The sequence below is a fragment of the Manduca sexta genome, chromosome 21 (genome assembly GCF_014839805.1).
Source record: "Manduca sexta isolate Smith_Timp_Sample1 chromosome 21, JHU_Msex_v1.0, whole genome shotgun sequence".
NCBI lineage: Eukaryota > Metazoa > Arthropoda > Insecta > Lepidoptera > Sphingidae > Manduca > Manduca sexta.
The window spans coordinates 9,825,849-9,838,491 of record NC_051135.1 but is presented as its reverse complement, the minus strand read 5'-3'; the positions used below and the strand labels follow the sequence as shown (position 1 = coordinate 9,838,491).

Here is a 12,643-nt window from a genome sequence, read left to right as displayed (position 1 = left end):
GACATCTTTTGAGATGCTTTGGGGAATATTAAAAATGATCCCGGGATAATTGTACTAATTACATGTCAGCTTTTTAAACGGATACGTCTAAGTCTTTTAGAAATTTTTAATCGAGTTAGTTGAAGTTAGTTTGTTATTGAACCATTTTATAAGGAAAATCGCCTTAGTTCTCCGTTTACCTTAAATAAAAGATGGCGTATACTGGATTTTTGTTTTAACTGAAATATTTCTTTTTTATTCTTTCCTAATTATTTGGCTCTTCAGTAATATGGTTATCATGTAAGCCATGTATTGTGTGTATCACTGCAACTGCTGAGCAGGGATCTTCTCTACTGATGTTTTTATATTCTTACACTGTCATAATAATCTTATATTATTTCATAACCACATACTATCTATCCTTGCCTTTGACATTAATTTCTTTACTATTTACTCTTTATGATATTATGTTTACCAGAGCTGTTTATTCCACATTTACTATCTTATCACAAAAAATATAAATAGTGAGACATGAATTCACATACAGATAGTGTATAGTATCGTAGTCTAAACCTAGCTTAAGAATAGCGCTGACAGTCGCGACAATTCTGCCGACTTAACTAATTGCTTTTCCGCATTCAATTTAATCAATACTTTTAAAATATATTTATAGCATTAGTATGAATAATTAATAATATAGAATATTGAAAAAGGTCTGATCCTTCAAAATTACCCAATTTCCAAATCAGATACAAACTCCAAATAAATCTGAACGCGTCGAAAGCTCTGATCAATCAATGACTAATTTGAACGACAAGTTATTAAAACAAACTGCCCGGGGAGGTACCCTCGTCATTGCAGCCCCTGCCCGGGGGATATGAATTGACATTGACCTTTTCCCATGGTCTGTCTGTGTACTAGGAGAGTTCTCTAATGAACGTGTACGAATGAATTAATTTATCGATTAGAATCATAATTTGAAATAAAGAATAGCATTTGCTAATAGCTGGCTCGTTTCTGGAAAGAAGTAAACATTACATAAATATAGCATTACCTACTACTCTGTATTTGAAGAACTGAAATGCAATTTGTATTCCTGAAAATTCTATAATTGGAAACCAGCTGAGGCGAAGAAACAATTGATGGAATTATTAAACTTCATAAGGGCTAATATGTAATACGCGTTGTATGACACCATCGGTGATGTTGCAATTAAATGTATGTTCATGCATAGGAATGAATTAAACAACATGATACGCAACAATTTAACATCAGACCAAATTACAAAGAATCAAAAAATATTATTATTCATTTAAATTAAACTATTTACGGATTTTATCACGGTTTTAATATTTTACTTTTCTCCCGACGTTTCGAAGACTTTGCAGCCTTCATGGTCACGGGGGGGACTGAGGTGTTGTTCATCCGCAAAGTCAGAGTTACAACTGATTGTAACTAAAGTAAAATATTAAAACCGCGATAATCCGTAAAATAGTTTAATTTAAATGCCTAACATTCGCGCAAACTTAAGAAATCATTATTATTATTTAGTTAATGTAAGCAAAAGAAACGTCCGTAGCGATTCCGCACGCGTTCCGTCCTCGAACGAGATAGTAGAAGCCGTTGTCTCCCCATTCCACTCCCCAGGAGTTCTTGATGATCCAGTATGGTAGTGTCTTGCCGGTTTCCTTGGACACTGTGGGAGACATCATAAGTTTTAAAAAGAGCCGTGAGGTATAAGACTGACCATAAAAGGTAAGCATGTGATAACAAAGGACATAGAACAGGAAGATGTCATCATTATTGGTTAATGGCAAACAAGAACAAGGCTTATTAAGGAATTTTGATACATACATAATGTTGATTATTTTGTATCTGCCTATATCACATATATTTGAAATTATCTATACACAAACAATGGAAGACACTATATAAAAGATAAACAAGGAAGTTATATAAAAAGACCCTGAATTCAGAAATGAATAAACAACAATGAATCAATCAATGATTTGTTATTGATGGCTAGACGACCTTAGTACAACTATTAAATCTGCAACGGGCATTGTTGAGCATGCTTACCATATCCAAATACCGCAAACAATACAAATTGCTAGTTAGTAATGACATTTACGAATTTTGTCAATTGGTCTACCTTAAAATGACAAAGCAATAATTTAAATTTGGTCTATCTTTAAAATATTACGTATTTTATATAAAAATGTATACCGGTGGACTTAATGCCAAAGGCTTTTTGTATCCCTGATGATATCATACCTATCATCAGATGAACAGTTTTGCAAACACTTTATTGGTAGATGTGATTGTAGGAAGAAAGTACAAAATTTTAAGAAGAAACTATCAAACTCTTGATGATTTTTAACGAAGTGTTACATATCGAGTAAATGATCCATCTTAATAAAAGAAATTTAATTAGCCACACACAGCCTAGAGTGTTAGTAATTTAGTAGTAAGACAGAAAAGTGTGAATGACAGGTAAGAGCTAACATAAAGAAAACCACAGTTTTAAACTTAATAAACGGTAATTAACGATCAAACAGCATCGGGTGCGGCACAGCACTGATTAAACGCTCCTGTTAGATTGGCTTCAAAGCGCGTGAGGGAAGTTTAAGTGCTTCTAATTAGCAAAGCTGATGTATTTAGAGTATAAGTTTTAGTACCGTATGCGCTATATCCAACAATTAGGATGGAGTGATCCAATCCTCGCGGATTACAGTCCTCGTCAGTGGGTTCGTCAATACCACCTCGGTATCTTGCCATTGATGCTGAATTTATGGCTGAAAAAAACATAGTAACCTCTTTATACAACTAAATGATGTGAAGATCCTCTTTTCTTAAACTAGCAATACACGTTGGCTGAGCCTTGCCAAGTAAAGGCTTTCTTGCCTTGCCATCGCTCGGTGTCGATTGTTTAGTTGTCCGAGTTAAGGCAAGTGCCAACGTAGTACTCATTTGGCGTACCTTGTTCTGTAACAATCGCAGTCGCTTGCAATCACTTATCTCACTTATTCAATAAAACTGACAGCCTAGAACGTAGAAAGTAGCCAAAGGGCTACTTCACATAAATCGTCTATATTGGCTACATGTTTTTTCAAACTTGGCAAATGCTTCGACGGTAACACTCGCCTTGTTTCAATTTGCCTAATCTCGCACTCGTCAAGTTCAACCAATAAGTATAGCCAGCATTATACTAACAGATATGCCCATAAATAAAAGCAAATGCATCCAGAACTTTGGACAATGATTGTTTATCTACTAGAGTATGAATCAGTGCGTTGAAGAACCCTGACATTATTTCAATGTGTGCCAATATTATGTTATTTCTTTTTGCGACACAAATACCTAGTTACGTTTGTATTAATATTAATTCGAAATTATTTTTATGATAATATGTTGTTCAGTTTTCTAAGGCGCAATTTGTAGGCTAAAAAGGTTCGGAATAAGAAGTCTTCTTTGAATTATATAAGACAAATTATTTTGATAAGCTATTCAGTTGCCTGTTGGCAAGGTATATAATTCTTCCCTATACGTGCCTGCTACCAACGTGTGCATGCGTTGATATGTTCCCTGTTTGTGAGCATTATAGCCAGTGTATCTACGGGGCATTATAAGACTCATCTTAACAACAGGCCGGCATAGTTGTGGCGACTGCCGTGGGGTAATCATGTCTCGTCAGTCGACATTCTATTGGACCCCACTTTACTTACCATCAGATACAGTGGGGTCACTTTACTATGTACGTATAAAAAAACTTCACCAGAAACATGTACAGCGCAAAACTACGTACTGCTTTGTATTTATTATTTTGGGTGTTGTTTCTGCTGTTTATGGGTAATCGTATTTCTTACCAATAGGCGAGTGACTGACTTCTAATTAATTGAATTTAATTTACCAGCAGATAAAGGTCCATATTGGAATATAAATTGAGCCATCACTTCCTCATCAGGGAGCACTCTTCTGAACCCTACCACGGGTATCAGCCCTGGACTAGCTATGGGTGGTCCTAATTTCAACTCCTTATTCTTCGGATGCCATCTACATTGAAGAGGTCTGCTGGCGTATGGATAGTAATCGCTTTCTCGGAGTACACCCCCAAGTTTCGTTACTATGTCACTGGAAAGTAATTTGTATTAGGCGTCGCGCAGACGTTGCGTTGATGTCGAGAAGCATTATACTTGAGCAACTTCAAGTTTCTCATTTGTAGTTCAGGAAGGTAGCGTCTGCATGGTACCTTGTATGAATCATAAATGGTTTGTATTGGTGCATGTAATAATGAAACAATTATTAGAAAATTCCTAGATAAAATTCTAATAATACTCTAGAACAGTCATATGTTTTATGAAGGCAATGGAAATATACGTAGGATAGAAACATAAAGGTAACTCACGCATATGTTTTTATAATGGATGCACTTCCACAGCCTTTCTTATCTTCATCACAATCTATTAGGAACTGTTCCGAGAGGGTCTCCTCTACATTGCGATAAATTTTGAGATGACTCTCAATACTTGCTAAAATTCATATAATTTTTTATAAGCTAACATGTTTAATGATGTGCTTGAAATATCTTTAAACTAGGTGTTACTCGCGGCTTTGCCCGCGTATGGTAGAGTAGTAGAATTTCCCGCTACAAAAATAATAAATTACCGTAGCAATTACTTAAACAATCACATTGACCAAATATTTCTCATGAAAGCAAATTATTTAGAAAAAGTAGCCTATACAATCCAGGCCATGATCCGTGCGTGTACCAAATTTCATCAAAAAAAAATTCAGTTTCGTTTACTTCTAACAAACATCCAGACATTCACATTTATATTAGTAAGAGTGAGATTCCAACAGAAAAACTTACCGACAACACAGAACGCCCAACAAGCATTGCAAGTCAGTTGATTTTTCACAGGAGACACCATCCCTTGCTCCCTCCAATCATAGTAATCAGGCACGGGGCCATAATTCACAGGTCTATAATTAAATTGACTAACATTGTATTTGTTGTCAGACTTTAAAAGGTACGAATAAATTTGTGCGAAAAGTAATGTCGAAATGAACGCTACAATGGTTTTGTTTTGCATTTTCAATTCACTGGCTTACGTGGAAATAACCATTTTGATGTGCACGGCTTGTTTAAAATAGTTTTTAGGTATTTCAACGATTCTGTGGAGTATTTTTATGATATATATTTGTGCAGGAATTCAAATGGTTGGAATATGCTGCAGATAATATTAATTGCTGTTTTGAAATGCTTTTAGATATGTTTTTTAACAAATTAATATTGCGTTACATTTCATATGAAATGCTTATTACTTTACAGTGAATTTCGAACGTAAACATCATGATAATGACAAATTAATGTTATTATATTAAAATAAGCAAATATGAAAAATACTACGAACAATTGCTAGATGCTGCCGTATTTTTGCAAATAATTTCGTTTGTAATAAATCAACAATTGTGCTTTAATTTGTTTTGTTTATTGACGACAATAGCAGGCGATGAAATTATAGTGTTTTTGAAGCAGTAGATTCAATTCCTGGCTGAATAAAATAATGTTTAATATATCGAAAGACATTGTTTTAGACTTTATTAAATTCAGGCCAAACACAGGGTCAGGCCAGGCCACACAATGAAAACCTACCGTCGGAGATAGGCTCTTGTAATTTCGAATGGTCATATTCCTGAATAGATAGTCTTCAATGGTATCCTTTATCTTGGTACCACACCATTACAGCTATTAATTTAAATTACTGAAGAATCTTATCTTAATAATTAGTTCAGGGAGCTCTATTCCATCTATAATGGTGAATCCACCTTTCTGCAATTACGGGCGTTCTATTCGAAGGACAGCTTTAATAGCCGTATAGGTAAGAATGTCTAAAAATCACCTATTTACGATAAGATTCCTCAGATTATTATTTTTAATTAATAGCTATAACGTTGTGGTAGTAACATAAAAGATACCATTGAAGATCTGTTCAGGAATATGACCACTCGAAATTACAAGAGCTATCTCCGACGGTAAGTTTTAATTGTTCAATTTAAGTTGTACGTCCTGGCGGTTGTTACGGATTTTATTGCTTTTTGAATACTTGAGATTATGCTCTGGTTACTATCTGATGAGAGTATTAAAAGGTTTGGAGTATCATACCCTTGCACTAAAGGATGAATGACAATTCGATGGTCTTTTTGGTCAGATGTTGGCGTGTATGGGTTGTGGGTAGGAAGATCGATGGCTCAGTTTCCTGAATAAGCATTGGAGATGGGTCTATCGTTAACCTCCTCTATAGCATGAAGGGGATTCATGATAATTGTCTTCGGTCTTGTGATAAGTTTGTGGATCAGTTCTTGGGTTCGATTCCCAGACAGCGTTAAATTTTATGTGGCGTATATAAATAATTTGCATGGATTTTGATCCTTCAGAGGTGGTGGACTACATAGGTAGTGATACTAAAAAAAATGACACATTGTTTTTGCAATATGTTTGAATAAGTGTGTTGCGTTGACCCCATATTAGAGTTGGAAAGGACAAGCGGGAGGTGGCGAGCAACTTGCTGGTCTTATCACTCATTAATTGGCAGTGATAGTCAAAGTTACTGTTACTTTTGACTAAATTACATTTATATTATATCAAGTCTCATGTCTCAGGATGGCGAGCGTAGTGGAATATCGGACAATACTTTGTAATTCAAGGTGTTGGATGGTGGTTCTATTCTTATGGGCGTTCGTGGATCAATTACCACCAGGCGAACGGTAAGCTCATCTCGACATTCAAAGCAATGATAAAGTTCGCAGGAACACGCTGGATGCAGGCCGCTTTCGACAAGTCTGTCTGGAAATCTTTAGGGGACCCCTTTATCTGGCTGATGATGATGATATAATATACATTTTAAAACCCATGACGAAATAGACAGTTACAAAAATCATCGCGTGATACTTTATACACGAATCACAACAAAAAAGGTAAAGTCCAACAAAGTCAACAAAGGGTATTTTCAATCTATACCAGTCGCGGTATGGACAGTCACGGTTAGTTGAAGCCAACTCGCTTTATCACAATATTTGACTTTTTAATACAAATATTTCCACGGAGAGAAATATTTTGGTCTCTACGTTATTGGAGTTTCGCCTTCAGATATGTTTCGGTTTGTCTTTTGTAAGGAATTTTAGTGAATTTATATTTTAATAATAAAAATAACAGGTATGTATTAGAATTGGATACCTACATTATAATGTATCATACTTTTTTCCTTTATAGGGATAGTTAGTGATGTAACAAGGCCACCCATATTTCACTTATAATATTAGGTTCTATGCAAGAGGGGGCAAGCCCATTATATAATAATAATAATATCAGCCCTGTATTATATACTGTCCCACTACAAGGCACGGGCCTCATCTACTATCGAGAGGAATTAGGCCTTAATCCTGGCTTAGTGCGGATTGGCAGACTTCACATACCCTCAAAATTCTTGGAGAATTTCTCAGGTATGCACGTTGCCATTTATATTTTTTAGCCGAGCAATAAAATCAATACACAACGCCACTGAGGCAATCGACATTATCCCATATAAATAAATGCAAAAGTAGCGAATTAATACACTTACATTCATCCTTTTCAACCGACTTTTAAAACCCGCAACTAGGGCACCTACATACTTTTTGCCAATTTTTTTCTATAACGCCACGGCAAAGGCACCCCATGCATCTTATGGTGAATGAGGGGATCGAATAGAACGTCGACTGGCGAGACTGTTAGCCTTCGACAGTCGACATAATTTGCCGGCCTGTTGGAACCGGATATACACAAGCTGATCCCGAAACGCGACACACTTACATGGGCCGCTATGGCGGGTTTTAACACCTTGTGTACGGTTGTTGATATCCGAGTTGATATAAAATATATCTTACCACCAGCACAATGTGTGGATGCATGCAGTGCGGCATGATATAATGGGGGGTGAGTTTAGACCCTGGGCCAATACTGAACAAAAAACCTATAATAATATCAGCCCTGAATTATATACTGTCCCACTTTTGAGGGACGGGCCTATTCTACTACTGACAGGGAATATGCCTTAGTTCACCACGCTGGCCTAGTGCGGGTTGGTAGACTCCACACACCCTCCAAAATTCGTAATAGAGAATTTCTCAGGTATGTGGGTTTCCTCACGATATTTTTCTTCGCCGTTAAAGAAAGCGATAATTCACAAAGAATACACACATAATTTTAGAATAATCAGAGGTGTGTGCCCTTGGGATTTCAACCTGCACATTCGTCTCGGCAGTCCGTTCCACAACCAACTAGGCTATCGTCGCTTTTTCCAGTAGTATATTTTACCACCAGCATAATGTGTGGATGCATGCAGGCGCAAATTTAGACCCTGGGTCAATAAGTACTGAACAAAAAACCAAATATTGTGAAATAATACATTTTTTAAAACCCAACACATCAATCTAAATATATATATATCGTTTATTTGCACCTCTGTTAATTTATGTAAACCACAGCGGCGAGGTCAATAGTCCAGAATAGTTCCCGTGGGGCCACGTGTTATTGCTATGAAGCCAATTTAAATGTCTGGAACTGCTTTACTCATGTTAAAGGGCATCGCACTTATTTGAACAACGTATATGTATTGGTTACTGAAAATCGGGTGGATCGAACTGTATAAACAAAGCGTAGTTTAAAATAAAAAGAATAAAATAATAAGAATAGGGCCTCTATTCTAACTACGGGGGCAAATCCTCCTTTTTGCGATTACGGGCGTTTTATTCGAAAAACAGCTTTAAATATAGGTAGAAAGGATTTCTTCTTACTATTTTACCTATAATAATAATAATATCAGCCCTGTATTATATACTTGCCCACTGCTGAGCACGGGCCTCCTCTATTACTGAGAGGGATTAGGCCTTAGTCCACCACGCTGGCCTAGTGCGGATTGGTAGACTTCACATACCTTCGAAATTCCTATAGAGAACTTCTCAGATGTGCAGGTTTCCTCACGATGTTTTCCTTCACCGTTAAAGCGAACGATAAATTCACAAAGAATACACACATGATTTTTAGAAAAGTCAGAGGTGTGTGCCCTTGGGATTTGAACCTGCGGACATTCGTCTCGGCAGTCCGTTCTACACCCAACTAGGCTATCGCCGCTATTTTACCTATACAGTTATCAAAACTGTCCTATGATTAGATCGTCCGTAATTGCAAAAGGTCGGATTCGCCCCTGTGTATGGAATAGGGCCCCTAACCTTAAATGCAAATAAAATTTGATGTTTATTTATTTATTTTATTGGATCACCAGTGGGTACATTAAGAACAGAAGAAAGCAAAGACAAAAATAAAATATTACATCGGACAATATAAAAGGTTTAAAGGTTGTAAAGAGGTACAGAGGAGTGTCTTAAAATAAGTATATTAAATTCTTAAAAAGAAACTTTAAATACGGTTTTACTACGTCTCATTATTAGATATGATATAAATAAATAAAAAAAATCTTTTGTAGTAGATTCAATATATTGTTAAAACGCTCTTTTCACAGTAAACATTATATTAGAAAAATAATTACAGAATACAATTTTAGACATTTTTTTGACAACGTTCAACCAAAAAGAATAATAGAATAGTTGCCGCGTGATATATCTTCTCTTCTGCCAGCCTGCGCGCGCAGCCGAATACTTCCGGAAACGCCCGATATCATCGGCTAGGATAGCGGCGCGTCACAATATTTTTGTGATTTTTTTTTCAAAAAGAATTTGTCTTACTTATTTATAATTTTTTTAGTTATTTAGTTAGTATGATCAGTGACAGTTTTGCGGTATCCAGCCTCAAGCAAATAATGATGGAAAGCTACATAGAATTTTGTCTGCCAATCCGCATCCCCGGGCCAAAGTAAAAAACATTCTATATTTTAAAAACGATTTTATACAAATAATGTTCAAACTATTATAAAAAATAAAATAGTATTGAAGCTTAAATAAACACCTTGAAGTTCAAGTCCAGAGGTATTTACCCCATCATCCCCCGGAGCAGCTAGTCAGACAAATAGATTTTCAGTTTGCGACATGAATATTTTATGGCCGACAGTATTGAAAATGGGTATCGTCTGATGTTTTCCATTTGAGAAATGTTTTCATGCAAGTTGCAGTCAATGATAATAATAATAATAATATCAGCCCTGTATTATATACTTGCCCACTGCTGAGCACGGGCCTCCTCTACTACTGAGAGGGGTTAGGCCTTAGTCCACCACGCTGGCCTAGTGCGGATTGGTAGACTTCACACACCTTCGAAATTCCTATAGAGAACTTCTCAGATGTGCAGGTTTCCTCACGATGTTTTCCTTCACCGTTAAAGCGAACGATAAATTCACAAAGAATACACACATGATTTTAGAAAAGTCAGAGGTGTGTGCCCTTGGGATTTGAACCTGCGGACATTCGTCTTCGCAGTCCGTTCCACACCTAATTAGGCTATCGCCGCTTTTTCTTTTGCAGTCAATGATATTAAAAAAATATTGATATGGTACACCCTAAATGAAACGAAATAAGTTTTAAGTACATTGACATAATATATTTTATAGACACGAACGTCCATATAAATTATTTGTTCAACATCTGAACTAAAATGGCAAACAAAACGTCACTGTTATAACTTATTTATTAACTTGAACAACTAATAATTTTACTTATTTGACTAATATTTTTAATTTACATCCAGGATTGCACTTAGACTCGCGTTTTTATATTATGAGCGCACTCCGTACACAACCACAAGCATAAATATTGACACCATACTACAATCAGTTTGAATGGATGACAGTTCAATTCAATTAAACACAGTGAATGTTCGGAATGCTAAATCTTGTACGTGGTAGGTACATATATATCGATGGTTAAGTATAAATATGTCTGTAGGATCAAACGCAATACAGCGTACACACACTTAAGTTCTGATATTTCTCTTCTAATTCTGTCAACTATCTGAAGTACGAGGACGCGTAGTATTACCATAATATATATAAAATTACTAAAGTGGAAGTGTTTATAGTATAAATTGTGGTTCCAACTGACTTAAAAATATTGAACGGTAAACTCTATGATTTATTAGTCATAGATTTATTACTTGTTATACGGCGTCTAGAAGCTGCCACATCGATGGTGTTGCACTACTACTTGAAACAAACCACATACATTATAGATAGATATGGCGACATCTAGCGAGATATCTGGACTTAGAAAGTAATCCCATTAAAACATTCGAAACTAAAATATGTTTTGCAAACACTAAAAACCGTAGGTCTGTAATTTGACAAGAAACAATTTGTAACTCTCCTAGTTATAAATAGTTGTGAATTTTAGACAACTTTGGGCCATCGATACTTGTCGACAGTTATCTTAGCGACGATGTTTCTTCGCCTATATTTATTGATAATAAATAGTATCGGATACATTGTTTAAGATAGTGCTCTCAATATAACGGCACTTAAATATTGTTTTATAGGGAATTAGAAACCAAGGCTAGGCTCCAGTCGTGAACGGTGAATTTTCCCGAAAAGGAAGCCAACACGACAACATGCATAACTAGCAATGTGCTAGTGAAAGGCTGGTAGGTTAGCTAGGTTAGGGCTCATGTCCTCGCTGGTGAGGACCGCGACGCGTTATCCTTCTATTTCCCCCTACCTGCCAGCCCGAGCTGGTTACTTCGGTTTGTCCTTGTTTTTATTATAAATTTTATCCCTAATTTAAAATGTCCGTAGTTAAGTATATAAGTAATTTTAATAGTTGTTTAGAAATAATATTAATTATTCTTATGCTTTGTTTTGACGTATCATAAATGCAACTTTGTTCGCCTACGTGATAAATAAAGTATTTTATTTTATTTATTTTTACATAAAGGTCTTCAAATCTTTTTGTTTGTAATTATATTTTACATAAATTACGAAAAGGAAGCCGGCAGGAAACGGGTTATATGAACCATTCGCTACTGCTAGGATCCACAGCCTAGATCTAAATCTGCTGGTGATAGGATATATTTTATATCCGCCCGGACAGCGACCACCGTACACAATGTGTTAAACTCTCCATAGTGGCCCACGTAAGTGTGTCGTGTTCGGGATCAGCTTGTGTATATCCGGTTTTAACAGGCCGGCATAATTGTGCCGAGAGGTTATCTCTCGTAAGTCGACATTCTATTGGACCCCACTCCACTTACCATCAGGTGCATTAAGGTCACTTTGCTGTGCCTATATAAAAGAAAATCAATAAATTTAATAAAATACTAAGACCACACATTTATCAGAGTTAAACGATTAATAAAACAAAATGGCGCGTCACAACTCAAAGTCGCGACGATGTGTTTACCGGCTTCTAGCAAGTTTGTAATTAATTTTAAAATATTTTACAGTGTAACGCGGCGACTATTGTGTTTACGTATACTTCGGATGACCACTGTTTTCGAAGAGCAGAGACTTTTTATGTGCAACTTAATGGTGGGACAAGCAAGATGCTTGTTTTCGTGTAAATTTACTGGTGGTAGGTTTCTCATATGTGAGAGATTGGACCAAGCAGCAGTGTGTAGTCACTGCTGTCCAGTTTGAAGGACATTATAGCCAGTGTAAGTACTGGACATGTCTCAGGATAGCGA

General features: G+C 36.2%; 1 protein-coding gene across 1 annotated transcript; it reads right to left on the bottom strand.

Annotated features, from left to right (window-relative positions):
* Positions 1–1,459: 1,459 nt before the first annotated feature.
* On the bottom strand, positions 1,460–5,105 carry LOC115440156 (cysteine proteinase 1-like). Its single transcript, XM_037440898.1, has 5 exons — positions 4,850–5,105; positions 4,385–4,508; positions 3,890–4,110; positions 2,658–2,774; positions 1,460–1,675 (listed from the first exon to the last, which is right to left on the bottom strand). Exons 1-5 carry the CDS (start codon positions 5,070–5,072, stop codon positions 1,527–1,529), a joined length of 834 nt encoding a protein of 277 aa, XP_037296795.1. The 5' UTR covers positions 5,073–5,105; the 3' UTR covers positions 1,460–1,526.
* Between the last annotated feature and the right edge of the window lie 7,538 nt (positions 5,106–12,643).

What these genes read in the sequence shown, in the direction of transcription:
- LOC115440156 (XM_037440898.1), bottom strand. Translation starts at nt 5,072, where the DNA reads ATGCAAAACAAAACCATTGTAGCGTTCATTTCGACATTACTTTTCGCA. An exon ending in TCCATTATAAAAACATATGC is followed by an intron (nt 4,111 to 4,384) that starts GTGAGTTACCTT and finishes ATTACTTTCCAG; the next exon opens with TGACATAGTAACGAAACTTG. An exon ending in ATATGGACCTTTATCTGCTG is followed by an intron (nt 2,775 to 3,889) that starts GTAAATTAAATT and finishes TGTTTTTTTCAG; the next exon opens with CCATAAATTCAGCATCAATG.